Genomic DNA, 23,215 nt, shown 5'->3' with positions numbered 1-23,215 from the left:
GAGTTGGCCAATAATCTTTCAGGTTATTATTAGGGTCAGAGAATGAGAGTCGCCGTTTCCCCCTCTATCATAAACCCTCCAATTCCTCACACTAATGTCTGCCTGAAAGACGGAACCCAATTTGGGGCAGGGAGCCAGTCTCAGTCTCGGGGACAGACCTCGGCCCCGGCTCCGCGCCGCCCCCTAGTGGTCACCTCCGCGGCCAGGGCTTCCCTAGGTCCAGCTCCCCAGCCCCAGGTCTTACACCCACCCCCTTCTTCACCTCCTTCCAGTCCCCTCCCCTTCCTCCCGACAACATCCCCTTCCTCTCCGTCCCCATCCCCCAGCTGTCCCCGCTTCAGAGACGGGGCGCCGCTCGGTCCGCACCCAGAAGTCGGAGGTTGACTGGGAAGCAGTGCGACTTCTCACGGCACTTTCCTTTCCAGCCCTGGCGCCCCCGGAGTCCACACATCTCTTCTTCCCCCTCACCTCCTTGTCCGGGACGCTGCCGGCCGCACTTCCACGGAGCCCGCCAGTTTAGTCCCGTATCCTTCTCTGGTTAAGGCTCCCTGTCAATCAAGGACGGTTACTTTTTGCTCTTTTCATGTATTTATGTTTTGGGGGCCTTTAACCCCCCCTCGTGGAGAAACGGAGGCAACAAAATGGCGGACCCGGAAGTGAAGACGCCGCGAGTAAGCTTTCTGGCGGAGGAATCTGTGAAGGGAAAATGATCAGAAAACTCGGACTCCGATTCGGGCAGAAAGATGATGCACCTCCGAGGCTCATCGCTTGTCTGCCGAGGGACTTCAGTGGTGGAAAAGACCGTCCCCGAGGCATCCTCGGCAGGACTATTTAACGGGGCGGAGGACTGCTGGTTACGTGTCTTGCGCGTCTGAATAGTTCCAGCAGGGGACGGAGCCCGGCGCTGGTGTTGGCTCCGAGAAGCTGACGAACCGCAGAGGGAGACTCAGATTGTGCATCAGTCCTGCAGTTTGCGTCTTACCTCTTGGTTGCTTCTCCGGGGGTCCGGGGCAGCCAGGCTTAGGTTGATGGGACAGCCTCGCTTCCTTATCCTAACCTCGGGTGCAGCTGTTTGGGACGTTCCTGGCTTTGCTCGTGAATTCGGTTCTGTGCCTGATGGACACATTTTTCCAGTTACAGCCCGAATGTAAGGACCCCAGAGCCAAGCTGTCAGTGCGAACAGTGAAACAAATAACTGGGTCATTTTTTTTTTTTTTTTTTGAGAAGGAGTCTCGTTTCGTCGCCCAGGCTGGAGTGTAGTGGCTCAATCTCGGCTCACTGCAACCTCCACCTCCCGTGTCCAGCCTCAGCCTCCCCAGCAGCTGGGATTACAGGCGTCCGCCACCACCACGCTGGGCTGTTTTTTGCATTTTTGGTAGAGACGGGGTTTCACCATGTTGGCCAGGCTGGTCTCGAACCCCTGACCTCAAGTCGTCTGCCTGCCTCGGCCTCCCAAAGTGTTTGGATTACCGGCGTGAGCCACCGCGCCCGCCCTGAGTTATTTCTTTTTGGAGGGCTGCAAGAGGATGGAGCAGGAGTTTGCAAATCCATTTAGTCATTTTATTAACCAAACAGTTGATACCTGTTTCCACCCACCAATTGCCATGACCGAAGGACTCTGAAGGAGCCCTTCAAAACTCAGTGAATAGAAAAGGACGCACTGCTTATCCTTCCTGGCCCCATTCTTCATTAGACTGGGACCATCTTTAGACGTGGGCTTTTCATGGTCTTGAGGGGAGGATTTGTCTTTTTTTTTTCTTTTTTTGAGATGAAGTCTTGCTCTGTCGCCAGGCTGGAGCGTAGTGGCATGATCTCGGCTCATTGCAACCTCTACCTCCTGGGTTCAGACAATTCTCCTACCTCAGCCTCCCAAGTAGCTGGGACTACAGGCGCGTGCCACCACACTGGCTAATTTTTGTATTTTTATTAGAGACGGGGTTTCACTATGTTGGCTAGGATGGTCTGTATTTCTTGACCTTGTCATCCTCCCTCTTGGCCTCCCAAAGTGCTGGAATTACAGGTGTGAACCACCACGCCCGGCTGGATTTATCTTTTTCTCTCCTTCTTGGGGACTTCTCTAAATAATGTCATCCTTATTTACGGTACTCTGTCCGATGCTATCCTATCCATATTGGTATTTACAGTTTCTCTTTTGAGATTTGGAGTCTGGTCTGATTCCCGTTTACGTTCAGTTCGGCTTAGTGCTTTTCATAGAGTAGACACACAAAACCTAACAGTTAAGCAGATAACGTGAATTAGTTTATCTTCTTAGGCACCTAGGAGAATTATTACCTGAAACATGTTGGTAGTCAGTGGTCAGGCAGAAGAGTGGTTGTGGCTGTCTCCCTAATTACTTTTCTAATTTTAAGTTGATTTTGCCCTTTAGTTATTTATCTGTTCAACTCGAAGTTCACCATTTAATGTCTAAACGCTATTCAAATTATTCTTCCTATAAGTTGAATATTATTATAGAAAGATAAAATGAGGCCAGGTGTGGTGGCTCATGCCTGTAATCCTAACACTTTCGGAGGCCAAGGCGGGCAGATCACCTGAGGTCAGGAGTTCCAGACCAGCCTGGGTAACATGGCAAAACCATGTGTCTATGAGAAATACAAAAATTAGCCAGGCATGGTGGCGGGCAGCTGTAATCCCAGCTACCTGGGAGGCTGAGGTGGGAGGATCCCTTGACCCTGGCGGGTGGAGGTTGCAGTGAGCCATGATCACACCACTGCATTCCAGCCTGGGTGACACAGCAGGACCCTGTCTTAAAATAAAATGTATAAGCTGAATGTGAAAGCAAGGCTAATTTCTCAGATTTCTACGGCTTCCCTTGTGAAGAGAGAAAAAACTAGACTCCAGTCCTGGGATTGAATGTCTTTATTAAATAAATGAGTAAATGGCAGCACAAATCGGCAACAATAATTTTGGAAGGATTGAGGATAATATGTAGAGTCAGAATGTAATTGTTCATTTCAGGGTCTCAGTGCAGCTGAAGAGCTTTGCCCACTGATCAGTATTACATATTGCAAATGGAGGAGATAAGGCTGAAATAACTAAGGACTTACGCAGTTCGGAAGATTGAATTGAAACCTTAAAAACTATCATAATAGCAAGAATGCATATTAAGATTTGATATCTTTCTTTTGCTAGAGTTTTCAACCCACAGGAGCAAAGTTGTAAAGTGAGTAGGCCTGAAGAAGAGACACTTTTGAGAAAAGAAATTAGCTACTTCTAAAATGATTCAATTATTTTCCCTGTTTTCATTTTCCATAATGTATTGTTTCCTCTTGTTTTATACTTCTAACTACCCCCTTGACTTCTCTAAGAAAAAATATTACAAGAAAGCAGGATCAGAAAAGCAAGAGACTTATCACCTTAGCCTTTCAGAAATAGTTTCATAGCAGATAATCTCAAATTAAAACTTCCGAGGTTTTCATCACTCCTTGAAGAAATATTTGTGTTTACTGGCCTGGAGCAGGAAATTAGGAAGGTTTAAGCAATCTCTGAAGCTGATTAAAATGGAGTAAAAAATCAGTCTTCCATTTTGCATTACTATACTACTCTCAGGTATCCACAATCAGGCCTAGTTTCTGGAGTTAATATTTGGGGGGAAAAGGAGGAATCCCTGTGACCCAGTACCCCATTGCTTGAACCATTTACTTTATGACTTGAGGGCTTTTGAGAGAAATGGAGTAGATAGATAAATAAATACATACATACAACTCAACTCTGGCAGATTCATCAGCACCACCAACACAATAGAGAACAAGATTAAAATGGGAAAGGAGTGGAAAGGAAGGGGCTTGAGAGGAAAGACAATGAGGGCAAGGTGGTGGGAGAGAGAAGTCTTGGCCTTAGAGCAAGTCCAATTCGAAGGAGTGGATGCTGGCGATGGGAGCTCTCCAGAAGTTGAAGGTGCTGTACTCAAGGAGGGCATCACCTTCAGGGTTTTTCTCCTGCTTTGCTTCAGTTGCTTGCCCGATCATTTTGTCAACGCTGCTGTCCTTGATCTTGTACGTGGATGTATCTGACAGACCCAGGCCTTCCAGCTCCGACAGATCCAGTTCTGGGATGGGCATCCTCCAGAAAAGAAAGGAGCTATACTGGCTGCTCACAGGGTCCCTCATAGCTTCCTAGAAAGAAACCACTTGTCAGTCTTCATGCTCCAGCAACTTATTTGTGGCCTATGGCCTTTCCTTGCTTAGATACTCCACATACCGGAAAAAAGGAATTTCTTTTTTTCTATTAAAGAAAATTGTACATTCTCTAAGCCTACCAGTGAAAAGGAATTTGGGGAGGAAAAAAAAAAAGGAACTCAACATCCCCAATTACCTCTGGAGATAATCCAAGTTCCCTTGGACAAGCTTCAGAAACCCTTCCTTTGTTATGAGTTTCTACTATTTCCTAAATTTCTTCCCATCTTGGAATGACTTATTTACTGTCTATTGCATCAAATCCATACTGGGTCTGATTTTCAAGGCCTTCCAAAATCTAGCCCATTCTTCCTAGCAGTGTATAGCCTCTGTTATAGTTACGCTCATTCCTGTCTTGCTTAACTCTTCATTCTCCACCTTAAAATACTTTCCACTTTTCGGCCAGTTGTAGTGGCTCATGCCTGTGATCCCAGCACTTGGGGAGGCCGAGTGGGCGGATCATGAGGCCAGGAGTTCAAGACCAGCCTATCCAACATGGGGAAATCCTCTGTCTCCACTAAAAATACAAAAAAATAGCCGGGCGTGGTGGCTTATGCCTGTAGTGCCAGCTACTAGGGATGCTGAGGCATGAGAACTGCTGGAATCCAGTCGGAGGAGATTGCAGTCAGCCTTCCAGCCTGGGCAACAGAGTGAGACTCTGTCTAAAAAAGAAACCAAAAAACTTTCCACATTTCAGGACTCCATTCAAGGGCTCAGTGGCTCATGCCTGTATTCCCAGCACTTTGGGAAGCTAAGGCAGGAGGGTGGCTTCAGACCAGGAGTTCCAGATCTGCCTGGGCAACATAGCAAAACTCCGTCTCTACAAAAAATTAGCCGGGCATAGCATGGTAGGGTGTGCCTATAGCTCTAGCTACTTGGGAGGCTGAGTGGGAGAATCACTTGGGCCTAGGAAGCAGAGGTTCCAGTGGGCTGAGATTGTGCCACTGCATTCCACCCTGGGCAACAGAGTGAGACCCTGTCTTTAAAAAAAAAAACTCTATTCAGTTCTATAGAGGATCCCTGTTCCCCTAGCCCAAACTCCTTTTTTTTTGAAACAGAGTTTCGCTCTTGTTGCCCAGGCTGGAGTGCAATGCTGCAGTCTTGGCTCACCACAACCTCCACCTCCTGGGTTCAAGCAAGTCTCCTGCCTCAGCCTCCTGAGTAGCTGGGATTACAGGTGTGGGCCACCACGCCCGGCTAATTTTGTATTTTTAGTAGAGATGGAGGTTTCTCCATGTTGGTCAGGCTGGTCTCAAACTCCCAACCTCAGGTGATCTGCTTGCCTCGGCCTCCCAAAGTGCTGGGATTACAGGCGTTAGCTACCACGCCCAGCCCCAAACTCCTATTATACTTACAAATATTTGACTTTCTCCTGACTTTGGTTTAATAGGTCATGGTATGTGTGAAAAGGCCTTCCATGACTTTTCTGCTTTCTATTTTCCTTCTTGCCTTCTAACCCTACTATAAACTCACCTTTTCCAGGGTAACTTCCTTAAACCCACTCAGCTTCATCTACTGTAGTTCCTCCAGCAGCTCCCTCAACACCCTGTAAGTTTTACCTAATGCCATCAGTTTGTGATTACAGATCCCTGTTAATATATTTTATGTACAGGATGGCCTTATTGCCTTCAACAGACTAGAAGTTTCCACAAGGGCAAAAATCAATCTACTTTCTCTGTACACAGGTGCTGGGCTTTGTACACAAAGACATTCAAGGCTGCTGATTAACTTTATCTCACTATGAATACTTTGCCATTCCCATATATTAGCCCTTAGGTAAGCCTTAATAATCTATTTCTCTCGGCCGGGCACGGTCGCTTACACCTGTAATCCCAGCACTTTGGGAGGCTAAGGTGAGTGGATTGCCTGAGGTCAGGAGTTCGAGATCAGCCTGGTCAACATAGTGAAACCCTGTCTCTACTAAAAATACCAAAAATTAGCTGGGCATGCTGGCGTGTGCCTGTAATCCCAGCAGATCAGGAGGCTGAGGCAGAAGAATCACTTGAACCCGGGAGGCGAAGGTTGCAGTGAGCCAAGATTGTGCCATTGCACTCCAGCCTGGGCAACGAGTGAGACTCTGTCTCAAAAAAAAAAAAAATAATAATAATAATAGTCTATTTCTCTCTAGCCTACCTCTCCTTCAGAACAAAATCCAGGTGCTAAAAGAATGTTCCTATGCTGTAACAGGGTCTCTTTTCTCTGATCTCAGTGCTCAAGTATTCTGATGATACACAAATGGATTGGAAATTCCAGGTAAGGGAGTAAAGTTCATATTGGAAGAAGGTCCCTTAACAGAATCAGATACTCTTCCATGCGTTAATGGATCTGTCACTTTCTCTACTCCTACCCACACCCTGCCAGATATTATATGTCTTTTATAGCTGCCTGCAGCCTCCACCCTGCTGCTTACTGGCCACGGGTCAAGAAGTATTAGTTGAAATGTTCCCAAAGGAGCAGAAAGAACATTCTACCACCTCCAAAAACAGAACCCCAGGCCAAGTGCGGTGGCTCACGCCTGTAATCCCAGCACTTTAGGAGGCTGAGGCGGGTGGATCACAAGGTCAGGAAATCGAGACCATCCTAGCTAACACGGTAAAACCCCATCTCTACTAAAAATACACAAAGTTAGCCGGGAGTGGTGGCAGGTGCTTGCAGTCCCAGCTACTCAGGAGGCTGAGGCAGGAGAATTGCTTGAACCAAAAAGGCGGAGGTTGTGAGCTGAGATCACACCACTGCACTCCAGCCTGGGCAACAGAACGAGGCTCCATCTCAAAAAACAAAACAACAAACAGAACCTCAAGTTTCAAAAGGCCTTTCTCCAACACACTCTATTGGGTCTCACCAGGCCTGAGACCCCTAAATAATGACCTTAAATAGGTACCAAAATGCTCCAATATAATGTGAAATGACTGTAATAAGGCAGAAAAAGAAAGCGTTAATCTAGAACACAGTGAAGTGTGAGAGTGTGGGGGCTTCAGGAATGGAGAGTGGGTAGGCTAGGATGTTTTTAATGTTAAAAGTGAATTCTGAGTTGTTCTTTTTCTTCTTACTTTCAGTTCCAAAATAAACCCTGGGAACTGAGCATTACTCAGCAGAGAAGCTGCTTAGAAGGGGGGTGATGCAGGGATTGGAGCAGGGTGGGGGAGCATGTTGGAAAGGTGAGGTCATCATCCTATGATACTCAGCTCTGATCATCTCCATAGTACTTTGCAGAGACGTGCACAGAAAGAGAGCTACAAAAAAATGATTGTATCCATTAACCAACCACCCCCTGCTTAAATCTGGGACTACAGAGATCCTAAGAAGCACACCCTAGGAGTCAGTACTGTTACCTACAGGAATTCTTACTGTTAGCAGTTATTTCCCCAGCTACCTGGCTTCTGTTTTATCTCCTCCCTGACAAGTCTTCTCCAGAATGAGCTTAGTATAAATGCAGGACACATTATAGGCACTTTAAAAAATAGAATCATGGGGGGAACAAACTGTAGAATTTTAATACTAGAAGACATCTTAGAAATTAATGACTTGGGAAAACTTCCAGCCAGTTTGTATAGAATCCAGGTCTCATAATTCCCAATTGGATCCCTTTTTGTGTTGTACATGGACAGTTGCCAACAGCTTTATATAACCCTATACCAGTATTCTCAAAACTTAAAAGAATTCTTAGTTACTGAAGAATAGATATTCTGTGGGTTAGGTGATTGTTCCTGTCATTGTGATCTGAATGGGGAAAAGCAAAAGGCAGTAGAGAGCAAGCTAGAATCTGAGAAAAAGAAAAAGCTCTTTGACGAGCTAACTCCTTTTCTTACAACGAGAGTATGTATAAAAAGCTGCTCAAATAGTCCCTAAGTGTTTGGTAGAGCTATCTTGCAATTTAAAAAGCTAAAGGAAATTTTATGAAATATTAAAGAGCCTAAAATCTCTATGTAATTGACCCAGAGACATGTACACAGGGTACCAAATACATTCATGAAAGACATTCATGCAAGCCTATGTGGCATTAAAATCAAGTCAAGAATATAAAGTAAGACTACACAGGAAATTGAAGTTAAAATACTATTCACTAATGTAAATAGTAATGAAATTTTTGATTTAATATAGTATGGATTTAATTATCAAATAGTCCAAATTTTGGAAAAGGTCCTTTTTTGGCTAGCTTCCCCTTCCCCTCCACAAATGCTCTCCACCCCTACTTCAACTATCTTTACATCTATCAGGTAAAGGGTTTGACAGTGCCTTCTACCACAATATACGCTCAATAAATGTTTCCCACTATCCTTCATTTAAAATTATCCAGGTATTTCAGGCAAAGGCAATTTCTAAATATCACTCTATTCTTAGAGATACATGATTAGTAAATATATAGATTGGAAAGATACAGTCTCTCAGAGCCACACAGACACGCCCAAATATCCTTTGTCCAGACCCTTTGTGGGTATCCAAGGCCTACTCAACAGGGCCTTGCTGTGTCATGCTGCCACCATGGGGAGGGGGGAAGGACAAGGTGGTAGTGGTGGTGGTGGTGGTGGTGGCAGAGGGGAGCAGAAGCTCGCTGGCATCTCATAATGTGTGCCTCACTCAGAGCTTGGATTTTCCTGTTAGCATTCCCCCACCTATTCCACTGAGCTGCAAATAATCATTCTTTTCCAGAATCTGTCCCCACACCTAGCTCCTGTGAGCTATACAGATTTCACTGTGGAATCAGTCAGTTCTCCAACACAGAGGCTTCCACCTTTCCTACCCTAGGCTGCCTCTTTCTTTGGAGCAAAGGTTTCAGGTGAAGAGAAAGAGATTGTCCAAAGAAAGGTCAGAATTACACTCAACATTATCCCATATAACTCCCTCCCAAACTCCCTCTTACAGAGACACATAGAACACGATAGAAAAAAATTGCAAGTATAGCGAAGTAGAGGCCAGAGAGATACAGTAGGACTAAAGATTCATTAAATAGCTGGTAGAACAAATTATAGCTTGAAAAGGAAGATAAGTAGACTGAAAATGTTAAATATACAGGACAATAAGTTATAGAAAAGGACACTTGAAATAAGGAGGTAGGTACTTAGAAATAACTACATGTAGATGGTTAGAAATTAATGGTCTGTACAAGATAACAAGGCATGGATGCTGTGAAGAAATAACTATCCATTGTTCACAGCGCCCCCTTCTCTCCTCTTCAGCTGTCCCCCACCTTATGTGGGGTCTCCAACCTAACCATAAGCAGCCGCGCTTCTATCTTTGAAGCCCCCTGCCCCCCTCCCTCAGTTTGGTTTACCTGTTATCAATCAATTACTGGCGCGTTCCAAAGATGGAGGGAGTGCCTCGGGGGCTCGGGGGTCTGCGCCGGGCTGGAGAAATACAAAGCTGTTAGGGCTTGGACGGCTTTGTCTTCTCACTTCCTTTCCCTCTTCAGTGACTGAGTCTGTCTGCTCATTCTCCCCCTGCAATGCAGCCCCTCCTAAGAAGGGCGGAAGGATTCCCCGCCCCCTCCTGCCTGACTCGGCTAATTCAAACGATAGGTTCCAGAACAGTTGAGGGAAGGAGAGAGAATTAAAGCATCTCCGTAGGCTCATTGGTCTGCACTATTATTCCCGAGCTCTTCCAGCACCCCCGTGCTGACTGGGGGTGGAATGAATGAGCAGCTAATTGCCCTCTAATTTTAGGGCCTCTAATTTATGGATTTGAAATCTTAACTCTAGAAAACAACAAGGGAAAGGAGTGTTCCTTTCTTCCACAGTTTAAGGACTTTAGGTTACAAGGTATTTTTAAGAATCAGAAAATTTTTCCACCCCCTCTCCCAATCCCTGCTCCTCCTGACTCGCCTCTCTACCCTCACAATGGGTAAATAAACCTAGTCCTATTCCATTTGGGGTAGAGCTCAAGAGATGGGGGGATGGGGGGGTGGGCGTGCTTCTACTTATCTCTGAACTTGGTTAAGTCTGGAGGTTTGGGGGGCTCCCTTCGTTTTGCCCCGAAATGCCTGGCGCTAAAAGGGAACGTGCGATTCTGCGGGCCCCAGCTTGGGTGCCAGGCCCTCATTGAGGTGTCCATTCTCTGGTTCGCCCCGCAGGGGCGGCGGTCTTCGGGGGCTACAGAGGCTCCCCCCCCGCACGCCCCGCACAGTGCAGTGCCTCCGCAGTCCAGCGGGGAGCAGTGCGCTCGGCTCGGAGCCGGACGGGTTTCGTAATCGCGTCGCCGCCGCTTCCGCCCTCAGCCGGCCCCACCTCTGCCGGCTCGCCCTCGGCTCCTCTGCTGCGCCGCGGAGCCGGCCCGGGAAGCCCACACTGGCGGGCACGGAGGGGATCCCCTCACCCCCACCAGCTGTAGCTGGACGTCTGGATGCCAGAGAAGAGCAGGTGAGGCCGAGCAGTTGGTACCCCCTGCCCGCCCGCCGCGCCGGCAGGGCCAGGCAGGGACGCACCGGATGCGGGGGGTGGGGGAGGCGGGTGTCCGGGGCTGCAGAGATGCTGGGGCGGTGGGAAAGGGGTGCGCGCCGGGTTGGCCGTTCTCATCCACGCTCCCGGGGTGCGCAGGCTGAGGCCGCTGAAGAGTAGAAGGGAAAGAAGGAACTGGAATGTTGGGGAGGTGGGAGGGAGAGAGTCCGAAAGATTTCCAGAGAGGTCCCAATCCGGTTCAGGGTTGGGAAGAGCAGAGAACTTCTGGGTAGAGTTGGGTTGTGGGGGGAGACAGATATGGAGTCTGTGTGATTGAATATGTTTGGGGAGGGGAGGCTTAGGGCCTAGGTCTGTTTCCTCTTAAGCCCCCAGAAGACCTTTCCTGGGGACGGGTAGAGTTGGTGCTGGGCCTGTCACTTGGCTGAAATATGGGGTCCACTCCGCTTCTCCAGAGCCCCTCAGCAGCCCTCCATGTCTAGGGGGTCTCACAGAGGGACCAGCTGCCGCCCCGGGCTTCTAGCCAGAACTTCCCATTCCATTCCCTCGATTCTTTCTTTCTCTCCAGCTGCTTCTTGTGAGGGCTTGTCATGCCGCGGGTTGGAGGCCTTAGGGCCAGAGGCGGTGGGACCGGGAGAACCGGTTTGGGGCCAGAACAGGACCAGAGAACTAGCTCTGTACATCCTTCCTCCCTGGCACCTCTTTCCCATCCCTTCTGCTCACCTCCCAACAGCTTTGAGCCCCTCAAGTCCTAGTGTGACTTTGGTGGGGGCGGGGGGGTGTCTTTCCCGGTTCCATGTTTCACTCTTCCCATTGGAGAGGCGGAGTTCTGAGCGCCACTTGGCTCTCAGGACGGGGTCTTATGCTGTCTAACCCTCATCCCTCCTGTTTTCTCAGCCCCTTCCCATTCACTGTGGGGTTGGATTCAGGTGGCTCTTCCGCCTGGGCTGGCCAGCTCAGGACTTCATTTTCACTCAACCCACTCTTGTCTGGCTGCTGTAAAGAAGAGTGGAAGCCAGTGGCTTTCCTTCCTTTTCTGGCTTTGTTCCCATTCCCCCTGCCCTGCGCCACCATCACATTCACCGGGACCTGTCTTCACACTCTGACCCCACCCGCAAGTTTCAGAGACCCTAACGTCCTAGGGAATGGAATTTCCTGGTCACTTCTCGTCATCATTGGTCATTTCATGCCAAGTCCCCCACGCACGCTTTCCCTCCACCCAGCTCTGGTCAGGTCCCTGGAAAAGAAACAGAAATGGCCTTGTTCTCTCCACTGCCCCTTTCCCTCTCGCCTTCTCCTCCCCGCCCTTCTCCTCTTCCCTCCCAGCACCATCCACCTCTGTCCCTCAGCTTTGAGCAGGGTGGGGGTGTTGAGGGAGGTCCAGTCTCAGCACCGCCTGTCTGCTGGTGTTGGGAATTTCCTCTAATTCTTCATTTTCCACCTGCCACCACCACCATCGGGCCAAACCCTAGGACTGACTGACGACCCACTGACCACAGCTCCCGTCTCTGGACAGCTGTGTTTTAGCTTCCGCTCCTTCTGATTACTCCTCCCTTCCAGTGGTGGGAAGGGAAGAAAGAGAAAGCCCAGCCTCCTGGATTCTTCCCTCCCCTTGAAGCTGCATTCGAGTGTTTGTGTGATCTCATCTCAAGGCTGTTAAAAAAAACAAACAAACACCTTTCTTTTTTGTGTGTGCGTGTTTTTTGTTTTGTATTTGAGACAGGATCTTTCCCTGTCTCCTAGGCTGGACTGCTATGGCGCAAACATGGCTCACTGTAGCCTCCAACTCCTGGGCTCAGGCGATCCTCCTGCCTCAGCCTCCCCAGTAGCTGGGATGACAGGCGCATGCTGCTGTACCCCACTATCTCTCATTTTTTTTTTTTTTTTTTTTTTTTTGAGACGGAGTCTCGCTCTTGTTACCCAGGCTGGAGTGCAATGGCGCGATCTCGGCTCACCGCAACCTCCGCCTCCTGGGTTCAGGCAATTCTCCTGCCTCAGCCTCCTGAGTAGCTGGGATTACAGGCACGCGCCACCGTGCCCAGCTAATTTTTTTGTATTAATAGAGACGGGGTTTCACAATGTTGACCAGGATGGTCTCGATCTCTCGACCTCGTGATCCACCCGCCTCGGCCTCCCAAAGTGCTGGGATTACAGGCTTGAGCCACCGCGCCCGGCCTATCTCTCATTTTTAAATCAGTCTAGGGTGCCAGAGCATCAAGGTTCCCAGCCTGCAAGAAAGGGAGATTCCTGTTCATGTTAAAGTGTCATATTTTTGAAACTGCCCTTTTGGGAATCTTCGAGGTTGTCTGTACTATAGGACTGGGGAAATGCAATGAGTCTAAGAAGAAACCCAGATGTGCCCTACCCTGGCTGGTGGTAGTGGGAAGGGAGGAAGTTCCCTGTGTCTGGTTGGCTGATGAAGCTTGAGGGTGGAATTGGTGAGGAGGGAGGAGAGAACAGGTCCCAGCTGGAAGGGAGCCTGGATCCTACAGGGTGTGAGGCAGAGCAGAGTGGCAGATAGGACATGTGGAGGGTGGGGAAAATATTCCTCATGAGACAGAAGATACCTGGCACATGGACCTACAACCTGTACGCAGACGATCTATAGAGGACACACGTGGAGATATGGCCATGCCACGTCTGTGCAAACAGAGGTGTACACACAGGAGTGCAGTGATACAGGACACAGATAAACAGAGTGTACACAGCCTTCCGGAAGGATCTCAAGGTCAAGTAATAAAGGAACTGCTGAGTAGCTTCTGGGAGGGGTTGGATTTTACTGGAGGGAAATCAGAAAGAACAGGGCAGCAAACAGAGAGGGAAGAAGTTTCTCATTGTTGAAAGTCTTCCCTGAGGTCCAGCCTGCCACAGTTAGTCTCCTAGGACCTCAGTGGTCCAGGCCTCTCCTATTCTCAAAGAAAATATAGGTGTTCAGGGCAAAGTAAGAAAAAAGGGAGGGACAGGGTGGAGACCTTGTTTGTGAGAACAAAAAACCACTATTTCCTCTTCAGAGTCACTTAAGTGCCCCTCCCCTTCTGCCCTAAACCCAGAGGGAAGGGAGCTGGAGCTTGTAGCACCCCTAACTTTGCTAATTTCTGCCTCTGTCCTTCGGTCCTTGCCCATCCTCTTAACTCTTAAGTGCTTCTAGCCCCCTTCCTCTCCCTTGGTACCACCAGCCACTGCTCCTTAACCCCTTGGTGTCCTTTCGGTTCTGTTCCTATTTCTTAGAGTCAAACTGAGGTTCTTACTGTTGGGGAACATGAGTGTTGGTGTATACGCCTAGGGTCTCTCAGGGAGCACTGGGAAGAAACAGGCTCATAAGGAAGTTTCTCAAGGATTGGGGGAGGGAGAGATTTCTCACTGATCTTTCTTTTGACTTTCTTCTAATCCAGGGTTCCAAGTCTGAGGAAGACACAACCTTGTGCCTGCCTGCCCCCCTCTCTCCCTGGTCCTGTTCATCTCTCCAGGTCTCAGACACTGACCTTCACTGCTCAGTTAAGGCTTCCAGGCCACTTTCTCTGGACCCATCCAGCTGAGTGAACCCAGAGTGTTGTTATACCTGGGGAGAGTGAGGAGTGGGCTGTCCAAACACCAGAGCAAGAGCCCTCTGGGGCCTCAGACAGAGGAGTGAAGCTGGAACCATCAGGGAACATGAGTGAATTTTGGCACAAACTGGGCTGCTGTGTGGTAGAGAAACCCCAGCCGGTGAGTCCCCCCACCCCCACCCTAACCCAAAGAGCAGTCAGTTGCCGTGTGCTGTGAGGTAGCCACACACCATCTAGGCTCTGCCATCTAAAAAGCACACTTCTTTTTTTTTTTTTTTTTGAGACGGAGTTTCGCTCTTGATACCCAGGCTGGAGTGCAATGGCGCGATCTCGGCTCACCGCAACCTCCGCCTCCTGGGTTCAGGCAATTCTCCTGCCTCAGCCTCCTGAGTAGCTGGGATTACAGACACGCGCCACCGTGCCCAGCTAATTTTTTGTATTAGTAGAGACGGGGTTTCACCATGTTGACCAGGATGGTCTCGATCTCTTGACCTCGTGATCCACCCGCCTCGGCCTCCCAAAGTGCTGGGATTACAGGCTTGAGCCACCGCGCCCGGCCTAAAAAGCACACTTCTTGCCTTCCTCTCTGCCAGGCGCTTCTGTGGTCAGGCAGCTGTGTATGTGGAACAAAGGGGACTGGGTGATGGAATAAGTGAATAGTCCTAGCTGTTATCTCCTGTTCTGTCCATCCTGAGCTGGGCGGGGTTTGTGGGTAGAGCTGCATACCTGCCACTTTCCCCCATTGTTTCGTCATCAGTCAGAGATGACTTTGACATGTCCTTTCTTCGTCCAGTGTTAACTCTGCAGGTCACTGCCCTCACCACCCTGGTTTATGGCTTCTGTGTGCTTACGTTGTTCCAGCTTTGCCTTTCATGCCCTATGATGTCCCTGTTACAATGCCACATCCCCTCTTCCCACCAGGCCCTTAGCTTTTTAGTGGTTTTCAAGACTCTTTTCCCTTCCTCCATGCTGACCGGAGGAGGGGCCTTCAGACATGACTCCTTATCTTCTCCAAGCAGAAGAAGAAGAGAAGACGGATTGACCGGACCATGATTGGGGAACCAATGAATTTTGTCCACCTGACTCACATTGGCTCTGGGGAGATGGGAGCCGGAGATGGACTTGCCATGGTAACAAGGGAATGGGGAGAGGTTGATACGGGGGTGAGGTCTATAACTGTTCCCTCTTTTTGAAAGTTCAAGCCAGGGACATATGAAAATACTCAATGGGGAAGTAAAAATCTGGGATTCTAGTCCTGGTCACCAGTTGTGGAAACTCGAGACCTGGCATTTTAGGTGTCTGGGCTTAGGTTCTCTCATCTTTACAACTTAGCAAATTGTTCTTCACTGGGGTAGGGAATATATATATCTTAATAGTGGGAGGACTTTTTCCAAAAACTGTAATCCTCCCTTCTCCTAATTAAGAATGGCTATCTTGGCCAGGCTCGGTGGCTCACGCCTGTCATCCCAGCACTTTGGGAGGCCGAGGCGGGCAGATCGTGAGACGAGATCGAGACCAGCCTGGCCAACATGGTGAAACCCTGTCTCTACTAAAAATACAAAAATTAGCTGGGCGTGTTGGTTCACGCCTGTAGTCCCAGCTGCTTGGGAGGCTGAGGCAGGAGAATCACTTGAACCTGGGAGGCAGAGGTTGCAGTGAGCTGAGATCACCCCACTGCACTCCAGCCTGGGTGACAGAGCGAGAATCTGTCTCAAAAAAAAAAAGAACTGCTATCTTAGCTGGGCATGGTGGCTCACACCTGTAATCTCAGCACTTTGGGAAGCCAAGGTGGGCAGATCATGAGGTCAGGAGTTCGAGACTAGCCTGGCCAACATGGTGAAACCCCATCTCTACTAAAAATACAAAAATTAGCTGGGCATGGTGGCGGGTGCCTGTAATCCCAGCTACTCAGGAAGCTGAGGCAGGAGAATCGCTTGAACCTGGGAGGTGGGGGTTGCAGTGAGCCGAGACCATGCCATTGCACTCCAGCCTGAGTGACAGAGCAAGACTCCTTCTCAAAAAAAAAAAAAAAGAACTGCTATCTTGGTACTGCAGTAAATCATATGTATATGTATATGTATATGTATATGTATATGTATGTATGTATACATATGGTTAGGAGTGTTGGGACAGGAAAAAAGCTGAGTACCTTTGTCCTAAATAATGTCTAAGATGTACTTCTCTTCCCAAAATAAGGGAAATGGGTCTAGAGATACAGTCTTTTCCCTGATCCTGAAACTCATATATATAGGGGAGAATCCATTGTGAGGGAATGTTGTTAGTAAAAAATCCATTTTACCTCATCCTCATGAAGGCTAGTGTGAAAGGAGGCATTGAGACTCCCCCAGGAGGAATGGCGGTTAGTAGGCAGCTGCTGTCAGGGAGATGGCATCAACCTCTTCCCTGGAGGGCACAAAATAGAATTCTTACTGTGGGATATGAAGACTTAGGAAGGTGTCTCACATCTGTTTTTTCACAGACAGGTGCGGTTCAGGAGCAGATGAGATCCAAGGGAAACCGAGATAGGCCATGGAGCAATTCTAGGGGCTTATAGCTCCAATAATGGAATGGTGAGTGATTAGAGGAACCTACCCAACACCTCACCCCCATAACAATACAACCTGATACCTGACTCAGAACCCTGATCTTCTCATGCAAGAATGGGAGGTGTGGCCGGGCACAGTGGCTCACGCCTGTAATCTCAGCACTTTGGGAGGCTGAGGTGGGTGGATCACTTGAGACCAGGAGTTCAAGACCAGCCTGGCCAACGAGGCAAAACCCTACCTCTACCAAAAAATACAAAAACTAGCTGGCACAGTGGCGTGCACCTGTAGTCCCAGCTATTTGGAAGGCTGAGGCATGAGAATCGCTTGAACCTGTGAGGCAGAGTTTACAGTGAGCTAAGATCACACCACTGCACTCCAGCATGTGTGATAGAATGAGACTCTGTCTCAAAAAATAAATAAAAAATAAAAAAGGAATGGGAGGTAGGGAGGAATTAGAAGGGAAGATTCAAGAATGTAGGATCTAGGCCGGGTGCGGTGGCTTACACCTGTAATCCCAGCACTTTGGAAGGCCGAGGTGAGCAGATGACTTGAGGTCAGGAGTTTGAGACCAGCCTGGCAAAATGGTGAAACCCTGTCTCTACTAAAAATACAAAAATTAGTTGGGCATGATGGCACATGCATGTAATCCCAGTTACTCTGGCGGCTGAGGCATGAGAATCACTTGAACCCGGGAGGGGGAGGTTACAGTGAGCCGAGATCGTTCCACTGCCCTCCATCCTGGGCAACAGAGCAAGACTCCGCTTCAAAAAAAAGAAAAGGAAAAAAAAAAGTAGGGTATAGAAAGACCGAGAGGAGGTTGTACAGACAGAAGTGTAAAGAACACAGTGTCTGCACTAGGTGGTGCCTTGTTCCTAAAGCCTTGGTTTTCTTTAAGGCTAATCTTCTTTAAGAAAAACTTTTTCTTTTTTTTTTTTTTTGAGACGGAGTTTCGCTGTTGTTACCCAGGCTGGAGTGCAATGGCGCGATCTCGGCTCACCGCAACCTCCGCCTCCTGGGTTCAGGCAATTCTCCTGCCTCAGCCTCCTGAGTAGCTGGGATTACAGGCACGCGCCACCATGCCCAGCTAATTTTTTTTGTATTTTTAGTAGAGACGGGGTTTCACCATGTTGACCAGAATGGTCTCGATCTCTTGACCTCGTGATCCACCCGCCTCGGCCTCCCAAAGTGTTGGGATTACAGGCGTGAGCCACCGCGCCTGGCCCAACTTTTTCTTTTTTTTAAATTTCAGGTTCTGCCATCTTGAAAGCCCCATTCTGTGTCCAGCCCAGAAGAAATGCTGCCCCCACCAGGTCCCTCCTTGAACCAGTGATCTAAGGGCCCCTCTTTTCCCTATCTGCCTAACAGTGCCTCACAAGGCTTGGGGGCTGGACTCCCTCTACTCCCTCTGGCTATAGCCCCTCCTGGAGATGGGGTCAAGGCAGCAGGACTGACCAAGTGACTACTGGTTAGCCAGAGGAGCTCAGCTGAAGCCCTGGACACCCTCAGATCTGAGATAGGAGTTCTCTAGGAACCTGGAATGAGTTCCCGTCTCCTGGATGATGGTCTGGGTGCTACTTGTTTTTAAACTCTTAACCTGGAATTCCTTAAATGGGGTAGGTGGGGGAGATTATCGAAGCTGAAGCTGGCTTTGCTGAGAAGCTCCCTACCTCCCTGTCCTTCTCTTTCCTCCTGGAATGAACTAAAGCAGATGTCAAGCAAGGGCTGGTGGGGGTGCCTACTCCCTTTTCCACTCTGTATCTTTAGATTTCAAACCTTAAGCTCACAGCCCCTCAATATCTCTCTGTTAATACCAGTGTCTCGTTCTCTAATTAGGCCTTTAATCCTCTATTTCTGTTGACTAGCTTCCCGGCAACTTTCCTTTTTAAAAATATTAAAACTTTAATTCAGGGTCTCTTAATTATCCCCATCCTGCTGTTGCCTCGGCCCTTAACTCTATCCCTATTAGGGCCCTTATTGTTTCCCACAGAGTAAGAGTTAAGGTAAGAGGGAGCTCTTCACCTGATGACATTCCATTTAAGTCTTGTGGCATCTGTCCTGCCTCTGCCAACCTCCCTGCTGGCCCGGGTGAGAGGAGGAAGAGGGGTCTGGAGAGAAACCCACAAGGCGGCAGAACTAGGAGTTATATCTCAAGGTGGACTTCTGATCATTGAGGATGGTGAAATAAATAGGTTGAAAACAACCATGTGTGAGTTTAGGAGTCTGAAGATCCTCACAGCACGGGAGCAGGGAGAGGCTCTAGAAGAAGGTTTCACAACCGAGATGCCTTTGACATTTTGGGCTGAAGAGTTCTTTGTAAGGAAGACCCGTTTCCTGTTTTGTGCATTACAGCATCCCTGGCCCACCCTAGTTACGACAACCAAAAACGTCTCTATACGTTGCCAAATTTCTCCTAGGGGGCAAAATCACCTCCATTTGAGAACCACAGCTCTAAAGTCAAGATGTTTTTCTCTTGATTTCTGCTTGGAACGCTACCCTCATCATGTTACTCATCTTAAGCCTGAGCCATGGATGAACTAGGACCCCATATAAATTAGGTTCAATAGAGCTGCACATAATCTCCAAACAATTCTCTATTCAGTGTTTTGCTTGTGCTCGCATGTCGCTATGGACAGGTACCATGCTCCTCCGTTCTCCCGCTCTGGAGAAGTGGTTCCTGTAGTGTAGAGACATGAACAGGGTATGGTAGGACTGGGGAAAGGGGAGACAGAAGCAGTAGATACACTCCTTATCCTCCCCAAATTTTAAGCTCTATTTCTGTGCCCTAGTCCTAGATCCAGACACACATAGACTCAGGGAGTTTTGTCTGAAAACCAGGTCCCACTACCCCCCAAGCTGAAGAGTCGGCTTTAGATGGGAAAACAGCGCAGGAGCAGGGGTCTTTAGGCACTTTCAGTATTCTCAGGTGTTCTTCGTTCTGGCCCTTCCAGGGTAATTAGGAAGGCAGAACAAGACAGATGAGCTCCTTCCTGCTCTGAGACAAGAAGGCTGGGGTCTCATTAGCTTTGTGACAGGAAACATCCTGTTTTATGGTAGTGGGTTCAGGAATGTAGGAACTGGTATCCGTTCTGCCAATTCCACCCCCCATTCAGTGTGCTTCTACCTACATACAGAACAGTGACTGAGGTTCTATTTTTTTTTTTCCTCAAATTTCCATGTATTTTCTGCCATTTTTCAGGGTCTAAGATTGGTCATACATTCCCAGTTTACTCTCAGTTCTACTCAAGCTAGTTGCTCTGAAAGTAACCCAACTTGTTGCCCTAAAATAGCTCAGTAGCCTGAATGTTATACTAGAGATCTAGAGGGTTAACAGGATAGGTAGAAAGCCTAGAGACTCCTGGAATCTCTGGTCACCATGATCTTCAGCCTCATTCTAATACCTCTTCTTCGGACACAGTCTTTTTCCTTTGGTGCTCTCTTGCCTCTAGCTACCTTCTCTAATATGTATGCTACCATCACTAATAAAGTGATGGGAATGGGTTTGAGAGTCATAATTTATATTAAAAAGTTGTTGGACTTTTAAAGACATTTTTCAAATAAAAAATTTAAGCAAAACAGTTGCACAGTAATCATTGCAGGTGTGTGTTGGATTAAAGGATGTATATGGCTGATGAAGATAACTCCTCTAAAGTGGCTGAGATGGAATTTTATACCAACATTGCCCTTTTGAGGAGAGAGGGCTAAGCATTATTAAAGCAAGACCACTGCCATCTTTCAAGGGCTCAGCTCCTTGTTCTTCCTACTCCCTTTTCTTAGTGTTTATTTGAGATTTTTCAAGTCTGTAAAAGAAGTACTTGTTTTAAAACAATGTTGGAAATGAGGAAAATGAGCAATATCAACATTTTATCCTGAAAGACAGGGAGTAGAAAGAAGCCAGAGGCTGCTAATTACACAGTTCAGTCTTAGGGATGAAGAGATTTATGTCTCTCCTCCCTCAGGTACCTCTGTAAAAAAAAAAAAACACAAGACCAAACAATGTATTTTCCAGTTTTGTTTTCTGTACTCAAAATATCTAGTGAGCGATAGGATTGAAAGGGCAAGAGAGGTTGAGATGCTGACACCTCCTCTGTGGATGAAGTGGCCATTACCTCTGGTTTCTGTCTATCTGGGTAAGGAAAAATAGAGAAAAAGGGAAATTACAACCACATCTGTATTCTTTTCCTTGCTTCATCTCCCCGTCCCACAAACCCATCTCAACCCTACTGCCGCCCCACACTTATTTTTGTATCAGTAATGGTACCGGACACACAAGGAGAAAAAAAACAAGCAAAATGACCAAGTATATGCTTTGTTTATCGCCTTTCCTTCCTCAAAGTCCTATCAGTTGAGACTACCTTAAGTCAATCAGAACCTTTGGTAATTCTTGGTAAAGCAGAGGACAGTTCTCCCGGATCGAAGTGGTGAAGAGGGTCAATAGTAACTGATACAGCTTAACGGTAACAGCAGCCAAAATTTGAGATCTTACTATGTACACTTTACCTCAGTCAATCCTCACACCCTATGAAGTATTATTATCCCTGCTTTTCAGATGAAGAAACAGGTTTACAAAACTAGTAAGTGGCAGAGCCACGAGATTTAAGCCAGGTTTGACTAAAAAATATATATATATGTATACAAAATTGGCTGGGCGTGGTGGCACACGCCTGTGGTTCAGCTACTCGGGAGGCTAAATTAAAATAAATTCATTTTTTTCCCTTTTTCCTTTTTTTTTCCCCTGAGATGGAGTTTCACTCTTGTTGCCAAGGCTGGAGAGCAACGGCGTGATCTCGGCTCACTGCAACCTCCGCCTCCTGGATTCAAGTGATTCTCCTGCCTCAGCCTCCCAAATAGTTGGAACTACAGGTCTGTGCCAACTACAGGTGTGTGCCACCACACCTGTAGTTCCACCACACCTGGTTAATTTTTTGTATTTTTAGTAGAGACAGGGTTTCACTATGTTGACCAGGCTGGTCTTGAACTCCTGACCTCAGGTGATCCACCTGCCTAGGTCTCCCAAAGTGCTGGGATTACAGGCGTGAGCTACTGCGCCTGGCCAGTATTTCCACTCTTAACTATTTGGTCAATAATCACCTAATGAGCAGTAAGAGATTTTACCTAATGACCAATCAGCAGTTGCTCAATAAATAATAGGTAGAATCGATGGCCAACAATAACATGAATAACCAATACAGGTTATGAATCAATAACCAGGTAAGTCAGTAACAGTTCATGTAAGCAACACCAGCTGGCTTAGCAACCGGGTTTTAGATATCAGGACTTTTCAGATCCATCAGCCAAGATCCTGGCTCATCACCAAACACTTACTGGTTGCATCTCTGTGAACACTGAAGAGAGGCTATTCCAAATATCCTCCAGGCCAATCCTGACCTGTTTCCAAAAAGCCAGCGCTGGGCAGGGGCTGGTGGGTGGCAGGCTGGGGCTGCTTCTGAGGCGGATGGTGGGCGGGGAGGTAATGGTGGTCCTGGTAGTGCTCTGAGAGGCACAGTTGGTGTCAGTACATAGACTCGTGTCCAGGGGGCACTCTTCCCGAAGTCGGTTGCAGGGACATTGCTGGTAGGTGCAAGGCTTGTGCTCCGTGCGCAGTTGGCTCAGAGCCCCAACTCGAAGGCGCCCAGAAAGGCCGTGCAGCTTCCCAGACCGGGTCCGGCTCATGGTGCCCGACTTGCAGTGGCAGTGCCACGGGCCCCAGGGCATAAGCACCAACTGCAGATCCTCAGGAGGGGGCATGGCTGTGGCTGTGGGCGAGCGTGACGGCCACCGGCTCGGGGTGGACCCGGCTGTGGACCACTGGCTCAGGGGCTCCGAGCCTAGCAGGTCCCCAATAGACTTCCAGGTGGAGCGCGGCAGGCTCATGGTCAGCCTGATTTCGGGCTCCTGACTATTGGCTACGAATGTCGTGCTGGAACTCCCCGCTGTACCGGGAGTCGTACCGGGAAGCGCTCTGCTGGTGTTATCCTTTCCGGCACTAATCACAACACCCTCTTCCAAAGACCCATCCTCCTCGTTGCTAAAGCCTGTGGACACTGTGGAGGCCAAGAGCTCGGCAGCCGCCGGGCCAGCCAGGCGGTCGGCGTTGGCCACGGCATCGTTCTCGTCCTCTAGGATTATCCTTGTCTTTCGGGGAATACCGGTCCGGGCGGTGCTCCGGTAGCGGCGGGTCATGGGGCCCCCCAGGCGTAAGCTCACCTGCCGCATCGTGGTCAGAGTCTGGGTCAGGCCTTGGGTCCCCGCCGCCCGGGGACCCAGACTCAGCAGCAGGGCCCAGAGCAGCGCGCCGGCGGCGGGGACCATGGGCTGGGCTCTTGGGGTTGGGAGGGAAGCCAGTGAGGCAAGCCCTGCCTCCTACCTTCGCTCCCTCCCTTCCGCTCTCGACCCACCGGACCCACCGGGTCGTTTGAACCGAAGCCCGTGGGGAAGGGGGTGGGGTTCGACGCGCAGAGGCGCGCGCCACGCAGGATTGCTCCTGCAGCCGCAGGAACTAAATTAAAAATCCCAAGGAACCTCTGTGGCAAGAACTCAGTGCC

General features: G+C 48.7%; 4 protein-coding genes across 11 annotated transcripts in view; 1 reads left to right on the top strand and 3 right to left on the bottom strand.

Annotated features, from left to right (window-relative positions):
* Window positions 1-850, bottom strand: part of GABPB2 (GA binding protein transcription factor subunit beta 2) — a 38,668-nt gene extending 37,818 nt beyond the window's left edge. For 3 of the 8 annotated variants that reach the window (XM_012462645.3, XM_012462646.3, XM_012462644.2), the window contains exon 1: window positions 469-848. The gene's annotated coding sequence lies outside the window, so the exon portion shown is untranslated. The other 5 variants (XM_012462651.2, XM_012462647.3, XM_012462652.2 and 2 more) reach the window with 5 other exon arrangements.
* A 2,012-nt stretch (window positions 851-2,862) lies between these two features.
* MLLT11 (MLLT11 transcription factor 7 cofactor) lies at window positions 2,863-9,998 on the bottom strand. Its single transcript, XM_012462642.3, has 2 exons — window positions 9,466-9,998; window positions 2,863-4,133 (listed from the first exon to the last, which is right to left on the bottom strand). The coding sequence occupies exon 2, from the start codon at window positions 4,125-4,127 to the stop codon at window positions 3,855-3,857; it is 273 nt and encodes a 90-aa protein (XP_012318065.1). The 5' UTR covers window positions 4,128-4,133; window positions 9,466-9,998; the 3' UTR covers window positions 2,863-3,854.
* Window positions 9,999-10,402: 404 nt separating this feature from the next.
* Window positions 10,403-20,248, top strand: CDC42SE1 (CDC42 small effector 1). Its single transcript, XM_012462643.3, has 5 exons — window positions 10,403-10,546; window positions 13,975-14,287; window positions 15,147-15,257; window positions 16,607-16,697; window positions 17,923-20,248. The coding sequence occupies exons 2-4, from the start codon at window positions 14,234-14,236 to the stop codon at window positions 16,679-16,681; spliced, it is 240 nt and encodes a 79-aa protein (XP_012318066.1). The 5' UTR covers window positions 10,403-10,546; window positions 13,975-14,233; the 3' UTR covers window positions 16,682-16,697; window positions 17,923-20,248.
* On the bottom strand, window positions 19,795-23,087 carry CUNH1orf56 (chromosome unknown C1orf56 homolog). Its single transcript, XM_012462640.3, has 2 exons — window positions 21,996-23,087; window positions 19,795-20,796 (listed from the first exon to the last, which is right to left on the bottom strand). Exons 1-2 carry the CDS (start codon window positions 22,980-22,982, stop codon window positions 20,776-20,778), a joined length of 1,008 nt encoding a protein of 335 aa, XP_012318063.2. The 5' UTR covers window positions 22,983-23,087; the 3' UTR covers window positions 19,795-20,775.
* Window positions 23,088-23,215: the final 128 nt, after the last annotated feature.

Source organism: Aotus nancymaae, unplaced genomic scaffold, assembly GCF_030222135.1.
Source record: "Aotus nancymaae isolate 86718 unplaced genomic scaffold, 86718_ANA_hifiasm-v0.15.2.pri h1tg000108l, whole genome shotgun sequence".
Taxonomy (NCBI): Eukaryota; Metazoa; Chordata; class Mammalia; order Primates; family Aotidae; genus Aotus; species Aotus nancymaae.
Note: the sequence above shows the minus strand (reverse complement) of the source record. Positions and strands in the feature narration are given on the sequence as shown.